The sequence below is a fragment of the Lepisosteus platostomus genome, chromosome 13, assembly GCF_059453375.1.
Source record: "Lepisosteus platostomus isolate fLepPlt1 chromosome 13, fLepPlt1.hap1, whole genome shotgun sequence".
NCBI lineage: Eukaryota > Metazoa > Chordata > Actinopteri > Semionotiformes > Lepisosteidae > Lepisosteus > Lepisosteus platostomus.
The window spans coordinates 35502988-35523456 of record NC_142623.1 but is presented as its reverse complement, the minus strand read 5'-3'; the positions used below and the strand labels follow the sequence as shown (position 1 = coordinate 35523456).

Genomic DNA, 20469 nt, shown 5'->3' with positions numbered 1-20469 from the left:
CAGTGTGCTTTAGCTGGTTCCATCCTTCAGACGATGAGTTAAACCAAGATTGTGATTATTAGTTCATTAAAGATCCTGTGGCACAGGGTAAGGTAAGAGACTTAACCTTGGTGTCCTAAAATCCACTTTGGGCTTTGCTAACCAGACCTGCCTTAATTTTCCCCTTTATTAGTTGGATGAATTAATTTCTTGTCATTTTGGCTTTGTTGCGGGTGCATAATGGTTGCGAGCATAACCCAAGGTCGTACAGCACGAAAGTAGTGGATGAAGTATTTCCCCTCCCATTTGTGAAGTGCTCTGGGATCACTCGGGATGAAAAATACTGTGCAAGTGAAAATAATTGTTACTGAATTTTTTTGGTCATCAAAAGAAAAAAAATCTATTAGGAGGCCCGTGTCAAAATCCTCAAAGTATTGAGTAAACTGTTGAGCAGTAAAACACAAACCACCTGAGACACAAGAGGCAACTCAGGGCTGTGTTCCCTTGTACAAGGTTGTGGGAGTCTGCAACAAACTAGACCAGAAGAAATGTCTGGACAAATCAATTCGCTAAATATAAACAAATGGGCTAGATGGGCCAAATGGATCATTTAATTTATAATATTTCCTGAAATCAGATACCAGTTATGCTGGTTTCTCATTTGTCTCCCCCTTCCCTCTGGTGTTATAGGAGCATAAAGGCACAAACTTCCAGATTCAGAAACTTTCTTCCCACAAACTGTCAGATTACTGAATTTAACCCCTACCACTGGCTCACACTGATGTTTTTTTTAAGTTGTACAGTATGTTATATAACATGTGGCTGCAGCTGCTGTTCTGTGTTTATGTTTTTAACTGCACTTGTGGCTGTGACAATAGAACTGAACCGAGAACTGAGAATTCTTACTAAACAACATGCCCAATACAATTAGTGAATGGTATGTGTTACATATTCCTTTTAAAACAATTAAAATATTACTTTGCATCACAATGACACAGAAATTACGTAGTTGTGTCTTGATTTTTTATAATTTATATATGAGGTAAATTTGAAAATGTTCTTACTGTTGTAAAAATAAGAACTTAATGTTAAGAAAACAGACTCCCAATTTAGCCGCCAGGTGCCTAATCTTCACTTAAATTTATTTCAATTCATCTTCAAATGTAAACCAAATTCAAAATAGATCTCCACTTCCCTGTGTGTATTCTCTACCTTTCTCAACTGAAATAAAAAAACTCAAAAAATATTCTGAAAAAATATTTATTAAAACATTTTATAAGGAAAAAACAAGACAGATATTGAAACTGACAAATTATTTTTTTACAAAAATAGCTGCTGAGTTTATTAATGATGAATAAGGTAATGTAAAAAAATCATCTTCAGTCAATGAAAATTAAGTGCTAGGCTGAAAATTGTTTAATTTTTTTTTGTAAATGCATAGAGTCCCAAGTAAAATATATTTAATATTAAATATCATTGTCAATGTAAACATCTTTAGACAAACAGATTCCAGCCACTATTACACATTAAGTAAATCTTTATTTTCTATTTCATGTTGTTTAAATACATTTATAAAATCCAATATAGACACCTGACATCAGCTTTCTCAATGTAATTTACAAAACTGAAAAAAAAAATCACAGAAGGATAAAATATTTTTCTCAATGATCTGAACAGATTTCCTTCTTAAATGAAAATGGCATTAAGAGCAGTTGTTGGATGGGATTCTCCTTTCTTTCAAATTTGTTGTTCCATGAGATGCATAAAAAGTACCTCACCTATAAAAAATAAAAATAAAAGTATTTTATATAAAAGTCTGCACAAGCAACTATTCCGAGAAATAAGGTGTTGTCATCATTTCAAAGTAAATATTTGCAGAATAGTCAATACCTTGTCAGTAACAGATGGATGTAAAAGCATAAAACCACATGAACATATAAGAACTACAAAAAAGAGATTCAAGTGTGAAAGTGTCTCAATCTCAACACCTTCTTCTGCAAGAGCTCCTATCAGAATTTCAGGATTTGGCTTTTATATAGACTCACTCACCAGCATTTCACTTCGAATGAGCTATTTGTTCTTCGAAGACTTCTTTTTCTGAAAGCAAAAAAAAAAAGTTGCTTCATTCACCAGTACAAAACAAAACTGCATTTTGCACTTCTAATCAACCTAGTCCTACAGATAACACTAGAAGTACCGAACAGCTGTAGAAAATGTAGCAGTACCAAAAAAAAAGACAAGATTATAGATATAGTTGTGAAAATAAAAGCACACATGGGACTACATTGCACATTGAAACCAGTGGTCACCTTGTCCGACACAGCACTGACCAGTGCCGGGCTGGTTCCCATGGAGGAGGGCGTGTCAAAAGGAATCCCTTGAGAAGGACGGAAAGGGGTCTTCTTGATTTTTGTCTTCCTTTTGCCTTTCAATTTACTTTTACCTGTACGGTAAATAATAATAATAATAATAATAATAATAATAATAAAAAAAAAACAGAATAACAAGAAACATGTCATATCTAAGAATGTACTTAATGTTGATTTCCCCTGAAGTAAATTTCCAATATATTTGAGGTTAAAGCCTTTGGAAGTATTTAATAGACGTATCCTCTCCCAAAAAAAACCCACAAAATTCCCATAATACCAATCAGTTAGTGGAGAGCTTTTAATGACGGACTCCTTATTAATCTTCCCCCAGCTGGCTAGAAATACATTACAGTATGTCTGTCTTTCTTTGGATACTTGTGCTAAGACTTACTTTTTTTATTTTCCTTTCTCTTCTCCTTGTCTGCCCTTGGGCTTGATTTCGTGATGATAGGCACCACAGGGCCGCCGTTCTCACTGGCCGTTTTCAGTTTTTTCTCCTTCTTCTCTTTTTTGTCTTTCTTCTTCTTCTTCTTTTTGGCCACGGGGTCCTTGCCCGGCGTAGCTGCTCCCACGTCAGCTGCTGCTTTCCTCTTTTCCACTACCCTTCGCTGCTCCTCCTCCTCCTCCTCCTCCTCCGAAGACGCACTCCTAGGCCGCTCTGCCAAAAGCACTTTCTTTTTCTCCTGGGCCTTGGAGGCGGTGGTCACCAGCGTGTCCTCTGCGTTGCTCTCGGACGAGGACGAATGGTGGTCCACGAGCGACAGGAGGTCCTCGATGGTCGCGGGTGGCTCAGTCTTCTTGGCTTTGCTCGCCGAAGGCTTGGGGGCTTTCTGTTTTGGCGTCTGTTTCGCTTTTTGCCCAGATGCATTAGACATGGCCTTCTCTTTCTCCTTTTTCTTCTGCGTCTCTGCAGCCCCCGTTACAGTGGTGACGGCAGGCTCTTGGAAGGAGGCCATTACTGAGATGTCACTGTCTGTGAACGACCAACAGTTCGGAATTAATTTCACATATCCATCCGCTTGAATGACTTTTTCTGTGTAAATAGTTGACCGCCCCAAGGTTTCAAATGTAAAACAAAAGACAGGAAAGAAAGGTCACGGGTGTACAAAAACACAGTTTTCAAAGGGAAACCAAGCACCTTTCTAACTGTTATAGTCACTATAGTTTTGCATTTCAGACCACTTTAGATGTTCCCCTACTCCAGCCTGCACTCATTTCTTTGATGCAGTTAATGAGGGTTAAGGTATTATATTATAGCTCATTAACTTCAGGAAACATATTCAAAGAGGTGGTGTAAGAGTAGTTTGAAGTCAAGAGCTTAATGTCTTGTCTGCAAAATCCTCTTAATGCAATTATACCTCTTTCTTGCAGAAAGTCTCCTGTCTATAAAAAAAATTCACTTCATATTTAATTGCATATACACAGTATCAACACTTAATTAGCGTCTACTATAGATTGAACACTTTCCATGTTCAAGCAAACATTTTGCTTCAGAATGACTACTTATTTAAGTTCAATATCGGATTGTAATTACAGCAATCACCTTGGCTTGGAGTTTGCTAAATCTTGGTCAGTAAAGTTACTGAAGTTCGATTTTGTAATAGCAAATGCCTAAACCCCCTTTCTCTTTGTTTGCCATTTAAAGTACCTGTGAGTGTTCTTGCCAGTAGTTTCCACTTCTCCACATCAGGGCCGCTGCTGTCGGAGTCAGACTCATTGTTTGGCGGGACTGGCACCGCCAGTGGGGAAGGCTTCTTCGTGCCCTTGGCCGCAGTAGCAGTTTTCTTATGCCCTGCTTTTGCTGCCGGGTTTCTTGACAGAGAGGATTTCAGTGTCAGCTTGCTTTGTACAGAAGGTTGGACAGTAACTTGCGTCAAAACGGGCTAGAAATCAACAGACAAATAAATATCAGTTAACAATAAAAAGCTATAACTTGTCAATATGGATTGCTGAGGATCTTGGGAATTTACTGTCCATGTTGAGTTGGAATTCAATACCTAAACCACAAGGAATACTACCATTGTATACTCTGTGATAAAACTATGAACCACCACAGCTAGTGGTGACTATGACTATTCTGTCATTAAAAATGTTTCAGTTTGGCTCAAATTCTGAGATTTCATAAAATCAGGTTTTTAAAACTTCACACTCTCAAGTAAGAGTACAAAAGTCTTTCCATAAGTATTAACAGATTCTGTCTAATTTCAGTTTGCCTTCACCTGTTCCTCGTCGTCACTGGAGTCCTCTGAACTGCTGTCGCTCTTGGATGTATTTTTCTTTTTGGGAACGGCAGGGGAAGATATCTTCTTTGGAGTAGCTACTAAACCAACAGAAAAGCACATTCTTAAGTTAGGACAGATCATCCAGACAGTACAATGACAGAAGAATGATTCTATTCTTTTTTGTGTGCAGAAAAAACAGAGATCAAGTACATATAATCCATGTCCTTTATGCATTTGATTCTGTTTTTAAAGAAAGGTTTTCAAGAAATTTTGGGGTTGTTAAAGTATCTTGTACAGTATTTGATCAGATCCAGTCTTATTTCATACATCACATTTATTAACCCAATTGCGTACTGCAGTATACCTGATCATTTCTTGTAGAGTAATCACTCACACATTTATCTCCTCTCTGTGTTTACAATACCTTTGGGCATCTTCGCTGGAGGCTGCCGGTGTTCAAGGTCAGTGCTGCTGTCCGTGGTGCTGTCCTCACTCTTTGCTTTGGCTGAAGCAGGTGGGTCAGGATCTTTACTCTTGCTCTCTTCTGCAGTGCCTGCTTTCTTTCTCTTCGCTTGTGTTGCAGGACGTTTTAACAAAGTCGATTTTGCCACAGGATTAACAGCCAAAGGATATGAGGCTAGAAGAGACTAAGATATATGTTTTAGTTAGCAGCAAATCCAAAACAAAGTTCCACAGCAAGTGTGAACCTTATATGCAACTCGTTTTTATCAGATTATAACAGGTTTCACACAATAACAGTCAAATCTCATGAACTGTTACAGAGCGCTAGTAAGGATTAGCAGATAGTACATGTGATTAAAATTGTATTGATACTGCTTCATGTATGATACTGACGAACTGACACCAGAGACGATTTTCTAGCCTACTAGAGCTGCTGCAGCACTGTATTTTTTGACTGCTTGCACAACAGACAGAGAAGTGTCATATATGAGCATATGCTTGTACATGTTTCCAATACTAAGGATATACTTAATTCAAATTAATTTAATGTGACCTGCTTACCTGCGAAGGCTCGTCTTCACTGGAACTGCTGTCACTTTCAGCTGAAGCCTTCACTGGAAGAGCACGAGATGTGTCTGACTGCTTTGGAGTTATCGCTAAATAAAAAGAGCCAAAATTCAATGCTGAGCTTCAGACATTTTGTTCTATACATAGAAGAAAGATGATCAAATTTGCTAATCTAAACTAATATCAGTGAAGATACTGAGGGGAAAATCTCAAAATGAATTGGAAATGGATTTATATTAAATAATCATAGGTGGATATTGTAAGTCTTGCTAGATAAAACTGTAACTATGAATTTGATGTCATAATTCAGGTAACTATGAAAAAATCCTAATGTGTAGAGTCATTTAACTTAGGTGTTTTAAGCATAGTATAAGCAAGCATAAGCAGTCATTAAGGGCTGCAAAGGAACAAGTAATAGGCTTTTTCCATTCTGAAAAGTGAAGAAAGGAAACATAACGTTTCGGCTGTGGAGCCTTCTTCGGGTGTGATGCTAGATCACAAGACAAAAAGCGCTGATCAGCCCCTCATGTTGTCACGTTAGCATTAACAGACGATACAACAAGTATGATATGATAAAGAGGCAAATGCACTTCTTTAAAAACCTATGGCAAATATTGGGAACCAGAATCGACTTAATTATTCATGGTAAGTAGAAACTGGAAAATCCCCTCTGACAAATGATGCCCAATGCCTCATGAACGCACAAACAAAAAATACCACTTAGAAAAGAGAAGGTTACCCGTTTTCTGGGGAGTCTTCAGTAGTGATGTCTTTTCCTCATCTTCACTCTCCGATGAGTCACTGCTCACACTTTCTGAGCTCTGTTTCTGAACGGCAGACTTTGCAGTTGCCTTGAGCAGGTTTGCTGGGGCCTTCATGTCTGTGGCTTTTGAAACCTTGCCTAGGTGTGCCTTCACTGCTTCTGGCTTACCCAGAGTGCTCTTGGTGGATGTTTTCAGAGCAGTTTTGGGAACAGGAGCAGGAGTCTTCACTGCTTGTGCTTTCTGTCGTTGTAAAAAAACACATATCCCTCACTGTTGACAAATACTAGCAAACATCAGGTAATACTAATCCATGTCAAGGAGTCACTGGAAGATACAATACCACAAAATCTGAGAATTTTCCTTACAGTCTGTTGGTCGACTTCCAGCAACAATTTCATTTGCAACGTGTCACAGCACTGATTCATTAGATGTGTGTGGACATATGAGAACACTCAGACAATTGATGCAGCTCTTCAGGGGTAACAGTTCAGCTACTTCTTGCTGAAAAATTCAGCTTTTGGTGGATTTATCTTCCAACCACTGCCTGTAAACCCCTCAGGCTGTCTGGACTGAAACATTGGCAAGCTCTGCAGTTACCTTCAATAGAGACGAAACCTATCAGCCATAGACCGGTCTGACCAGAGACTGAACACATCTGCTGAGCAAAATCAGCTGGATGATTCATAACACTCTGATCCTGGCTTGACAAAATTTTGTTGTTTTCCCCGACTCACTATTTTTCTGCACAGGAAAGCAAGGCAAATAGTATAAGCCAAAATTGTATTAAAATTGAGGACAATAACAATCTCTATCTTCGGTTTACCTGGAGAGTCTTCTGTGAGACATTCTGCTCTGTGTCACTGGACTCCTCACTCTCAGAGCCTGTCAGCTCTGGGGTGACAGCAGCTGGTTTTACAGCTGGTGACTTGGTCGTGGAATTCTTCACTGCTGAAGACAGATCAATAATAAAAAATATTCCTTCAGTTTTAGGTAGTACAAGACAACCAAGAACCTGACATTTGCTTGCATGGCTAGATTAGGCCGTATGATGACTTGCAGTGTGATTTCTGGTGTATTTGTAGTGGAATGGGCTCTAGCACCGACAGCAATAAAATCTCAAGTTATCTGAAAAAGTAAAGGACCATCCATACCAAGCTTCTGTTGCGTTTTGGCAGCTGGCTTCTCCTCCTCACTTTCCAAAGAAGAGTCACTGCTGCCGCTTTCTGTGCTTTTGACCTCCTTGTCCACCCAAGGTGTCTTGGGCGTCGCTTTAGCTGGGGACCCTGATGTAAAGCTGGGTACTGGAGTTCGAAAGGCTTTCTGGAAGTCAAAAGATCAGATCAGCATGGTTTACAGGTTAATACATACTGAGTTGAGCCGGAACGGACAATAGACAATGGATCTCCTTTCGAGAGATTTGCAGTTACCTGTTTGGGAGCCTCTTCCTCTGTCTCTGAGGATCCACTGTCACTCTCTGTGCTGTCAGGCTTCTTCTCCACTGCAGATGCAAGTTTGGCCAGGCTGGAAGTTGGTTTCGTGGATTTTAAGGGGGATTTTAAAGTGGACACTTTTCCTGGAACTGGTTTCGATGAGCTTTGAGACTTAGCACTTAAGCAACCCAGAGTTTTCTGTGAAAGAATGTTACAATAAAGATCGCTAGTAATGACATCACAGGATACAGGATAGAGGGATAGATTAAAAGTCCTGACCTATTAACTTCTTAGGTGGCAAAGAACTTCACATTTCAAAAGAGACATCTTTTGTCGCCTTAATCTGTAAATCCTGAAAGGCAGTTTAGCTAATAAATACAAATGGAATTATAAAAATGATCATTGTCTTTGGTTTGAATGGGAGTCTCATTGGTTCTGTGCCAGCCTTTGGGATGAGAACTGGTCTCTACAATAGCAAATAGAACCCTTTCATTTAAGATGATACAGTAAATGGGTGTTATTATTTAAATTATCAGTTACACACAAAATGCATCACAGAATGGATACATCTGGTTTTATATATCTCTTTGTATACAGGAGATGATTTACCAGCTCTTTATTAACACCTGAATATAACCTGAATATCTCAGTCTGTGGCTGGGTTTCTGAAAACACTTAACACACTTGGCACACCGCATTGTAAAGAAATAGATTTGAGCTTTCACTAAGTACTGTGAATGTCTACCGTCACATTTAAGGACACACCTGTGGAGCTGGGGCCTCCTGCTCACTCTCTGACGAGGACTCGCTGTCACTGCCTGAACTCTCTGGGGTCTTGGGCGTAGCTTGAGCCAGGCTGGGAGCTGGACGGGCTGATTTCACTAAGCCCGGAGAAGACATTTTTCCAAGGGCTGTCTTGGTACCGTCCAGCTTAGCGAGGACTGCAGGCACCGAGTTAGCCTTCGAATCCCGAGCAGCTTTCTGAAAACAAAACAGTGGGCTGTTTAATTAAAGAAATAAATAAAATAGTTTTAACAGAACAAACACAGTGGAATCCTGCCATTTGACCAACCTGTGCAGGGGCTTCATCCTCGCTGTCTGAAGAACCACTGTCAGTCTCTGAGCTCTCAGGCTGCTTCCCCACAGGCGTGGCTTTGGCCTGGGTGGGAGTGGGTTTAGCAGAGAGCGTCTTACCCAGCCCAGCCTTCACTGTCTTAGCTGGTGTGGCTGATGGAGCGGTTGTCTTTGAGGTGCTCACAGTTTTCTGTAACACAGGCCAATCTTTCAGTGAACACAACGATTAACAATTATCAAATTGCTACTAAACTACTTGTAAAGCACAGCACAGAAAAGCTCAGCATCTAAAATAATTTCTTTAAAAAATACCTTGAAAAAACTACATATGTGTTTCACGACTCAGATTTCGTGTAAAGGAGAAAATAGTAAAGAGATGACAAAAATGGAAACTGTTTAATATGAAAAGCCCTGACCACTTAACTTGTTAGGTAGCATAGACCTTTGCATTTCAAAAGAGATAGGTTTTGTGTGTTTCAATATGTAAATCCTGAAAGGCAGTTTACCTAATAAATACAAACAGAATGATAAAAATGACTATCGTCTTCGAATTGGCGGGAAGTCTCATTGGCCCTGTGCCAGCCTTTGAGACGAAAACTGGTTTCTGCAATACCAAACGGAAGATTTTCATTTAAGATGATATAATAATTAGGTGTTGTTATTTAAACAATCGTTTATGTACATGAGAAAAAAGCATCACAGTTTTATATACCTCTTTGAGTACACCATGAACCATCAGCTCATTAATAACACAGTAATAATTTGAAAATCTCAGTCTGAGGCCTGTTTTCTGAAAACCAAGGAAACAGACTCACTTAACACACTTTAAGAACACACCTGTGGAGCTGGGGCCTCCTGCTCACTCTCTGACGAGGACTCGCTGTCACTGCCTGAACTCTCTGGGGTCTTGGGCGTAGCTTGAGCCAGACTGGGAGCTGGACGGGCTGATTTCACTAGGCCCGGAGAAGACATTTTCCCAAGGGCTGTCTTGGTACTGTCCAGCTTAGCTGGGACTCTAGACACCGAGTTAGCCTTCGAATCCCAGGCAGCTTTCTGAAAACAAAACAAAACAGTCCAGTTCACAGCTGAATTAAATAAATAAAGAAAATAGTTTTAACAGAACAAACACAGTGAAATCCTGCCATTTGACCAACCTGTGCAGGGGCTTCATCCTCGCTGTCTGAAGAACCACTGTCAGTCTCTGAGCTCTCAGGCTGCTTCCCCACAGGTGTGGCTTTGGCCTGGGTGGGAGTGGGCTTAGCAGAGAGCGTCTTACCCAGCCCAGCCTTCACTGTCTTAGCTGGTGTTGCTGATGGAGCGCTTGTCTTTGAGGTGCCCACAGCTTTCTGTAACACAGGCCAATCTTTCAGTGAGCACAACGATTTATCTTTATCAAACTGCTACTAATCTACTGTTAAGCACAGTACAGAAAAGTTATAATCTAAAAGAATTTATTCAAAAATAAGCCTTAAGAAAAAAACTACATTTATTTAGCTACTTAAATCTTAAAGTTCCTCGAACGCAGTACATAAAAATGAAGCTGGTTTTTACAACATTAACATGGTAAAATGCATATGGAAAACTCTTCATACCAAAGGCATTTTTGGAGTCACGTTGTAATATGTAATATACATATAACTTTATGTGCAAATTTGATAAGTTTGGCAAAAGACCCCCACATTCATTGAACTATTATTTGCTGTGATTAGGATATCTCCTCAACTTTAAAGGACCAGACCTGGGGCACCTTCTGAAGTTCCTCTTCTGAGTCTGTTTCCTCACTACTGCTGCTGCTTGAGTCTTTTGTGGCTTTAGAAGCAGAAAGTACAGGAGCTAAAAAGAGCAAAAAGTAATAATGGACATCCTCTAAAGAACACATTACACTTTTTCACTGCTGCATTTTCAGCTCCATGAAATGTAATTAATCTTTCCAGTCTTGTGCAAAGACAACAACAGCACGTGGATCAAGCATCCAAACTCCTCAAAGGAAAGACAGACACGGGCTTTGTTCACAAGTGCTTTCAAAATCAAAAGGAATACATAAAATTACAAACCACTACATATTTTTAAATCAGCAGTTTTCAAAACTCCAACCCAGTGAGCCAAGTTTCCCTTACAAATAAGGCTCCATGTCATCTTACCAGGCTTGTCTGATGCTTTTCCAGGTGGTTTCTGCTCAGCTTCACTGTCAGAAGTGTCGCTGCTTTCCGAACTCAGAGTTTTCTTTCCAGGACTGGGAGGCTTTTTTGCAGGCTTTCCAGGACTGGAAAGATGAACTTTTCCTGAAGCGTTCTTGGTAAGATTTGTTTCTATTAAAAAAAAAACATCAATTGTGATTGCCCAGTAAACAGTACAATACATGAAGAGAAGAGACGCCTGTCAATACCTTTAACAGGTTTCTTATCAGTTTTCTCGTCTTCTGAACTCTCACTGCTGCTCACGGGATCTGATTGTCGAGGCCTCTTAACTGGTGATCCAAGGGCGCCTTCCTCCGACTTTCTCTTATTTAGGTTCTCGGGGGCTCTGGAATGAACGATTTTCTTTTTGATCTGTCACAATTCCGGCTTGCCCTCAGTCAGCTACAGTATGTCTTCCAACTACTTTGATTTAAAAAAAAATATTGTGAAAAGCAAAATTACAGTCCCTTCCATAAAAATATTCTATAAACGCATAATGATCCTAATTACAAAGACCAAACTCGTATAATTTGCCAACAGCCTTGCTTCATGATTTAAATAAGGGGGGTTATTTTTCTTTTAAACGGACGTATTTTTTTTTACAATGATTAAAAAGTAAAACTTTGTCTAATTTGGGTGAGCACGTGTCTTTTTAAATTTCCACTGGACCACATGGGTGCATATTGAAAAGGTGCGGCACTTACTTAATCCAAGACGTGTAGATATCTTGTAGCGATGTCGACAGTACAGGACTGCCCTTCTGTAGGGAAAAAAAAAACGAGATACAGTGCCAGTGATTGAAAAACAAAATTATAAACCCCTTAACGTGCACTAAAATAGAAAACAGTACACGGCACCAATTAACAAAGAAGCTCATCTTAAAAATACTTAGTTAATTGTTAAAATATTTTTTTTATCTTTTGAACGTGGCGATTTGTGAAGTTTGCTTAGGTTTCTCAAAACCGCCTGCGAGACATGGAGAAAACACTTTTCAAGTGTTTTGATGGTGCGAAACAGCACAAAATCTCCTTAACTTCTATGGCCATATAATACATTATGTCGATATAGTAGTTATACATATTAGATCTGCTAAATTTGTTACTACCATACACCAATAGTAACTAAAGAAAGACAATGTTAAAGATGATCCACAGAAATATGCAAATATTTCACACGAGATCACAGAGCTTTTAGTACTAGGAAACTGCGATTCAGTGAAGTTAATAAACGTAAACCATACATCAACAATTTCAAATAAATGTATTTAATAGCTTTATTTGAGATTACTTTAAAGTATTATTGCAAGAAATCTACATATGTATACTGTAACGTATTACCTGTAAAACATGTTTTTTGACTTCATTCGCAGCCTTTTTGTAACCGTTTTCACTAAGATGTTGATAAATCAAATACAACAACTCATTTTTTAACGAATCTTTGTCTTTTGAAGACATGTTGGGCATCAGTAATAACTCAAATATTAAGAAAATCTGAATAAAATTATTAAACTCTCATCATGCATTCTCGTAAAACTCCACGCATTCCACTTTCACCTTTGACCGAAAAAACTATTCCGCTCCTTTATCAGTGTGCATCCTGGGAAATGTAGTCTTGCGTATTACTAACGTTGATTATTAACGATTTAAACAAGTAAAAAGTGAGCTTTATGTCTTTTTTCCCAAACAAGTTCAAACTCCCAGAGCCCTGGCTGAATCAGGAAAGGAGTTACGTGCAAATATACGAATACGTTGTCTATAACAACGTTATTTTTGCAAAACCTATTCCATACTAGGCGCTCACACTCTCATGTACAGTATAAGGTAAAAACGTCATCATTATAGTAAACTATAGATGTCTGAATTTAATTTACTTGTTGGGGAGACGTAGCGCTTCTCCCTGTAAATACTTCTTCCTTCGATAAATGAAATTTATCAACAGTCTAACTGCAAGTGCTTAATAACGAAAAAATATAGAAAACAGAAACTATACTTTAACACTTGTGAAACACTGAGAATATACGTACGTCGAACTTCACCGAATCATCACATTACCACATAACCATTCCTACACACCCTATTCGACATAAGCTCTCGACATAGTACCTTGCTTTCTATACTTTCATATGTACAGTATTACAACGCACTATTTTACAACAAACGATTTCCTTTGACATGCAGGTAAAGGCCCAATAGGTGGCGCTAGTCACTCACTATTCCGTTTACACTGAAACTGACGGGAGCTACGTTTTGTCGCTTTATATACAAACCAAATGCACATTTGAAAAGTACAATCTGGTAAATAATTCACTTTTAAGATAAGAGATAATAAAGGAAATAATTAAGACAATGAAGGAAACACAAGGAAAAAAACAAGTTTTTTATTCTGATTGACAATGGTTAAAAGGTTATTCACTGTGAAAAGAAAAGCTACTGTATATAACCTCTGCTTTAGTAGCATTTGTGTAAAAGGTTGACAAGTTGTCATCGGCTAATATTTGAAATGTCTGAGAAAACGGGTTTTTTATGACTGTTTGGTGATGGCAATATTATTTGCATGTCATTCTTATAATACTTTTCAGATCATCTTAAAAGACTTGAATGAATCAGAGCCACTTGCTCTGAGAAAATTTAGATTAAATTCCAAGATAAAACGCTGTACAAATGTTAATACAGGTGTGCACATCTACAGGCCTCAAGGTTTTTGTTTTTGCAGCTGTGCACTAACATTGCCAATTGAACATATAATTTATATTTTTGAGCTTACTTAAACCAATTCAATATTTCGATGCATTAGATGTATAAAAGTCTATAAAGGGACTTAAACGTCTTGAATTTTATTAGGATTGTGTATAGCATATAAATGTTTTCACTTGCACTTTATTTAAAGGTGATATTGCGTTAGAAATGTCACTGTAATGAAATTGCAGCCTAACTAAATCATTTTAGAGGACTGGTTATTTTTAATAAATGGTTCACAGAACATTTTTACCTACAGATGGATTTTATTAAACACTTCTTGTTGCAAATGTTTATTACATTCTTATCATTTGTTACATTTATTATTACTCACAGTGTCACGGTTTATTTAATAAAATACTTTATATGTATTTAACATGATGCTGTCTTGGAGATATTCATAGATGGAAATCTCATTTAATTGTCTCTGAGTTCACTTTGCGTTTGGTATCCGAGAGGGCTCTAGCAGCAAACAAATATAAGAGTTGAAAAAGAGTGCAGCTCTGTGCACAGAATTAAATATCTTTATGGAACACTGTGTACTCAAATTTCTAAATCTGCCTCCCTGAATTCAACACCTAATACCTGAGTGGGGAGATGGTGGAAATCTGCCAGCAAAAACAAGCCAGCACAGGAAGCTGATATTTACTCCACAGTGAATAACTAATGGTTTTGCTACTACTACCCCCTCCACCTTCACATTGACTGGGAGATCAAACTATCGATAAAGCAAATCAACAGTATGACTAAAGGCCAGTAAAGTCTTAACAAATCTGTTATTCATAAATGAAGATCATGTTAAACTTTCTTATCATACCGATTGAATAAAAGGGTGTTTCTTGAAAGAGAACTGTCCTGTACTGTATGTACAGTACTCGTCTCACCCATTTGAAGATCTCACAAGGGCAGCTACTGTACGTTGGCAACAGATGTCCACTCTGACACACTTCGGAGGGTCTAGGAAACTCATCTTCAGCAGGGCCCCAGTGAAATTCAGGCACTAGCTTAAACAGTGTCTTTCCATAGTTTGGAAAGATTGGTGATTAGAGAACAGAACTCTAATTGACAAGCAGTACACAATTATATGGCCTTCCGAATTCCACTCCAGTGCAGAATTTTGGAAGCTCTGTTATTTGTATTAACGGTGGACTAGTCTGACCTACAAGTAAGTAACTCCCCTTGCTCAGATGAAAATTCGGATGGAAATTAGGCACGAGCAAGTGCGGAGAGCAACAAAATAAAAAGAGACACTCAATATAAGACACGGAAACAGAAATAGTACCAGGGAGAGAGAGACTACAAAGCTAATGAATTTACAAATATCATTCTTGACAAGGGAGGTGGTGATGGGATGTTTACCAGATTCTGTGGTAACAGCTCCCATCTGAGTGCAGACTCAGCTTGCTTAATTTCTTGGGAATGAGTTTGAGAACAAAACTAAAATGAACATATCGCGTAGATGATACTAATGATATTATATCGTAACAGTATAGGATTTTATCACTTGCATCCCTGTCTAAATGAGTTTAAATTCCATCTACACCGCAGATTCACATTTAACTTGAGGTCTGTGTTTCTGGGGTTAGAGATCTTCTTTGCTGTGACTCTACCATATTCTACACATTCGTTTTGTAGTCGCAAAGCTCCAACACAGTTCATTTTAACCCTGTGGCTGATAATCTTTGTTAATTAAACATTTTTACCATATGATGTCATTATTTTAAAGAAGGGCATCATTAAATAATTATGTTCACAGCTTTTTTCTTGATGAATTGTTAGGAGTAAGAGTTTGGAGCTACTGGATACTGCTACTTTCATGAATAAAGGTAGTTTTTTAATCTATCCTAACATCTATATTTATTAGAAAGTACAGCTCCAATTGTTAACTGGCTTGAAAACATTCACAAAACATCTGGTTCCTAAAAAATAATCTGAACTACTCTTCCAAAAGAAAACCTACAGTAATTAGGAAGAGAACGGCAGAACAATACAGATCTTGAAATAGTGCAGTCTGGCCCTACCTGATTTTTTTCTTTCATTTTTTTCTCCTCCAGTATAGAGGTTTTTGACAGACTTTTAGAAGTGAAAGACTTTTGTAAGGCCATCTGTAAGTAATTATGCCACAAGCTCTGCGCTATTAGGTGAACTGGGCTTATAAATTTGGCATATCTCCCAGAGTGCCTTCCTCGACAATAATTTAGTCCAGCTGTAAAGTCCAGTTCTATCTCTCTATTCTTACAGCCCTTTCCCAATCTTTGGCAAATCTTGGGCAGGCTGCAGTGTGAAAACAGCAACTATCATGAGCTAAATCCATTGCCTTTATTTTATTTCAGTTAGCTTTCTGTATGTGCACAAAAAAAACAACAACAAAACACTCCAAAGCAAGATGTCTTGCAGTTTGTGCTGAACAAGAGCAGTAAAATGCGAATTTTAAACTTTTTCTGTCAAAATCTAGAAGAGAAAAGGTAAAAAGAGACTGCAGCCCTTCACCAAATCTCCAAACGTATGCTGGTTTGTGTGGACAGCATGCAGTGACTACTTATCAGAAGGATGAAATTAATCGACAAGAAGATTTAAAGATGTTTGAAAACATATTAACAAAAACATTGCTTAAATTGTGATCTCTGGTTACAGATACATTCTTCAGGCAGATACTGTGTCACATGAAAATGGTGGAAGTAGAACCGCAGAGAAAAAAAAATCCCTCCAAGCTCCGGACAAACACAGACTCTGAGAAGGAGAAAGAGCAGCCACTTTTAAAGGAGCAGGTGTGTTTGGAATTGCTCTGGTGAAAACAGAGGACGAAAGGTTGCGGATATGCACAAGTCATTCAGTGTGCTGTGGCCATAAGGAGCATGTATGCTTTTTGGAACCTAATCTGAAGAGAGCAACAGGCGTAAGAGTAGCCTGGATTCATGTAACAGCAGTCCTGGAGGTCTGAGAAGGCAGCATCGATGTGCTTCTCTAAAAGGGAGCATTCATCTAAGAAACCAGAAAGAATAACAGTATTTATTCCAAATTCAATGCCCAGTCTTTTCAGTTTGAGGACTAATGGTATGCATGTCAGTCTAGTTTAACCCTACAAGTTATGCAATGTTTCGTTTCAGAGGTTTTCAATGGCAGCCTATGCCGTCTCTCAACTTTGACAGTACGTCGAATGCGTTAGGTTAGGCTGTTAAGGCAATTGTGAACAGTGGAACATTCATAAACACTCTCGGCTGTCCAACAAACATGATGTAAAGTCTGCCACAGTAAAGTTAATGGCTCAAGACAATATAAAAATTGGCATGGAGGCATAAAATGGGCTCAAAATAAAAATAATATTGAAAACTAATGGAAACTGAGCTGAAATTATAATTTTTAGTAATATAATTTAATATACCACTTATTATGTATAAACATTATTTAATAACATTTGCTCCAATTATTATTAATTCAATAATTGCTGAGGAAATAACATCAAATTGTAAAGATCAGAAAGGAACAGTGGAGAACAGTACTTTTATTCTAGTAGGGAAGCTGTGAGATCATTTCAATCACATCACCATAGTCCACGAAGAGAATAATTAACATTGGCTTGTGTACATCATTTTATAGTGCTTGCTGAGTATTTATTTCATCACCTCTCTGAAATGTTTCCAATTACTCCCGGGCAGAAAATATGCTTTTCCTCATGAGATTGACTTTTCTTGCGAGGTAAATGTCCTAATATCCTATTAGTTTTGTCTCTTAATTTGTTGGTGGTAGATGGATTCAGTCCAGTGGTCAAAAAATATGTCCAGTAGTTCTTAAAATAAAAAAAAAACATGAAAATGAGAGTTCAGTTTGAGAAACAAACAACACAATTGGAGTTCTTTGTATCAATATATATTTACCAAATCTTCTCCTACACGCAAGGACTTTTTAATGAGATTTTTTACATGCTTTTAGTTAAGTTGATTTGATTATTCCTGATTATTTTGCCACTTATATTCACTAATTTACCCAGCTTATTACAATTACCGCTACTTATGTTGCCAGACCAGCAAGTGAAGCAGTGCTGTATGTTAAGACACTTTCCATGAATGATTTAAAGAAAAGTGTAAGGATAGTTTTATCTACTTTAAAGTAGCTGAGTTTCCTAAGAAAGAAGAGTCTCTGTTGGCCTTTGTTTATAGATAGCATCACAACATTTGTCCCATTTTAGGTTTTTGTCAATGACCAGTCCTAAGTACTTATAGTCATCGACAATTTCAACAGGCTGACCATCAGTTTTAGTGGGTTGAGGGGGTGCGGTATTTTCCTAAAATCAATAACCAGTTCCTTTGTTTTTGAAACATTTAACTTTAGGGAGAACTTGTTGCACCAGTTAGTAAAATCATTTAGAGTGGGCCCATGATGGTATTCTGTGTCCTTTAATAAAATGACCAGGGCTGTGTCATCCGCAATCTTAATGAGATGTCTATCTGTGTGTCTGCTTATGCAATCATTAGTGTACAAAATGTACAGAAGAGGGGACAAAACACAGCCCTTTGGAGATTGAGATCCAACGGATGTGTAGCGAATGTCAAATAAGCACTTCCCCCAATCTGACCTGTTGAGACCTGTTAGTTAGGAAGTCTAGCAACCACCTTATATTTATAGTTATGTACATTTCTGTGATTTTAATCTTTGAGTGAGTAACTAGAAGTATTTATTTCAGGACCTTTCAGGAATAAGAAATCATCCTTTAATCTATGCAAATGAATAATGTTGTTAGTGTAACCAGGTCATATTTAGTTTTTAAAATGTTTGAAAAAACAAATCTGAAAAATGTTCTTTAAAGAGGGCACACACATTAAAAAAAAATCTTCTCATAATATTTCAAGTGAAAACAGGGAAGAAAGCTGACTATTTCTGACACAAAAATGTTGTTTGCTTCCGATTTGATAGCGCCCTGAAAATAGAACCATTGCAATTCATTTTATCCTTTTGGGAAATACTTCAAGGAACAGTGATTTTAAGAGGAGGTTAGAGGTATTTATTTAGGTTAAATTAACTCAGAATGGATGGCTTGTTTCTCAAAAATAAACTCGCCTAACACTCCTTGATTTCAGAAACCTATACTTTGACAAAATCCGTTCTGGAATGTGAGTTTCAGATTTGTGTTTCTGTTTTACTTCCAATTTGTCCTCCCAAGGCTTTTAATTCCACTTTGAAATCATCTCAGGTAAAAAAAAATCATAACTGGTCAGCATTTAAGGCTGGTTTATTTTTATGTATTCAGCTTTAACTGCCAGACTAAATTTATTTTTGTACTGTAGAGCATACTTTATCACATATTTTTTTAATATTAATCATTAGATCACACAATATCTTATTACTATTTCTGTTGTCCTGTAAATAGGGCTTTATACTGTATATTTAATATCTGTTAGGAACTTTGTTTTTATTATTAATATTTTAATGTGATAAAATGCAGTGTACCCAGAGTCCTGTAGGTCATATACAATAGGATACTCATAACTCATTCGTTTCTAAACATATTGAATAATTTTGTTCTGATCACTTAAGCAAGTAATTGTTTCAATTAGTGTAGGGATTATTTGAAATGAAAACATTCTGTAGCTTCGATGGACCAGAACTGACCATTCATAATTTAACTGAAACAATTAAGTAACCAAATTGATCAAATCTCACTTGTGTTCTAAATCTTTACAATATGATAATGTAACAGTGTCCTGTAAAATATATTATTCCCCTTAGAAAGCAGCTTTCTTTCTTTAATGTAGACATTACATAAAGAGTATTGATCAGTCATATAAGCTTGTGGAATATCTAATAGAAAGAGTACGTTGTACTGAACATTCACTGCCGCTTTCAATCGATGTTATGAAGATTCACAGAACTGTTGTTAAATACTACTGGTGCTCCTGACACCTTGTGACACAAAAATGAAAACCAAATGACTCAAGTCCTGTCTGTAAATAATTATTTGCAGATGGGCAGCTGAAATGGCTAAACCATTCCTCTTAAATGTTCTTCATCTGGAGAGAAAGTGGTTAGAGATCAAACACTGAATAAGCAAAAATTAACACCTCATTTCGCAAAACACCTGCTGAAACGGAGTGGTGCATACAGTCTCCTACAGTATATGTAATGCTCCAAGTTTCAAACAGTCAGTGATCCAAGAACATAGTAGTAGCTTGGTTAATGTCTAGCCCCAATGCCCAGGCGTGTTGTAAATATTAAATCATTGCCAATTCAAACAGAAACTGAATGCTACATCCTTGTTCAGTGCTGTCAATGCTGTTTCACATCTGCGTATGAGGTCTCTGGGATCTAGAGCTTTTATTAACTTTAGTTTGAAAAACACAGAAATAATGCTTAGAGGATCCTGACCTGTTTGTTGGAATAAAAATAAAAATAAAATCAAAATCCAGAAATATTTTAAATGAAACCCAACTAGTGTAAGTGAAGGGATTTGGAAAGCCCGAGAACCCCCATAGATATTTAAATTTTAAGTTCACTTAGAAGCTTTAGATATACAATATCTTTGTGCATTAATATAATTCAGAATTCAGTCTTTACAATTCGCTTTCAGTTGCGTGTGGACATGATGTAGATAGATGCTGTTGAATGTGACTTTAAAAGTATGAAGTAATAGTAATTGATTATTTATTATTACCTCAGTACTGAGAGGCATGGTGGACATTGATTCTTCTTTCTGGA

At 37.6% G+C, this 20469-nt stretch overlaps 1 protein-coding gene across 5 annotated transcripts; it reads right to left on the bottom strand.

The window, feature by feature from the left end:
• Positions 1-1498: 1498 nt before the first annotated feature.
• On the bottom strand, positions 1499-13193 carry LOC148650518 (uncharacterized). 5 transcript variants are annotated; one of them, XM_088604391.1, is made up of 21 exons: positions 12382-13193; positions 11749-11804; positions 11254-11390; positions 11009-11176; positions 10606-10700; positions 10022-10213; positions 9705-9920; positions 8866-9057; positions 8559-8774; positions 7791-7991; positions 7515-7683; positions 7187-7311; positions 6339-6603; positions 5594-5688; positions 4995-5217; positions 4568-4665; positions 3997-4231; positions 2740-3381; positions 2289-2422; positions 2019-2076; positions 1499-1748 (listed from the first exon to the last, which is right to left on the bottom strand). In XM_088604391.1, the coding sequence occupies exons 1-20, from the start codon at positions 12505-12507 to the stop codon at positions 2050-2052; spliced, it is 3612 nt and encodes a 1203-aa protein (XP_088460517.1). In that variant the 5' UTR covers positions 12508-13193; the 3' UTR covers positions 1499-1748; positions 2019-2049. The 5 variants fall into 5 exon arrangements, with proteins under 5 accessions (XP_088460517.1, XP_088460516.1, XP_088460515.1 ...); XM_088604390.1 differs by having other exon boundaries at positions 4568-4668; positions 7187-7308; XM_088604389.1 differs by having other exon boundaries at positions 1499-1757; positions 2029-2076; positions 4568-4668; positions 12382-13191.
• Positions 13194-20469: the final 7276 nt, after the last annotated feature.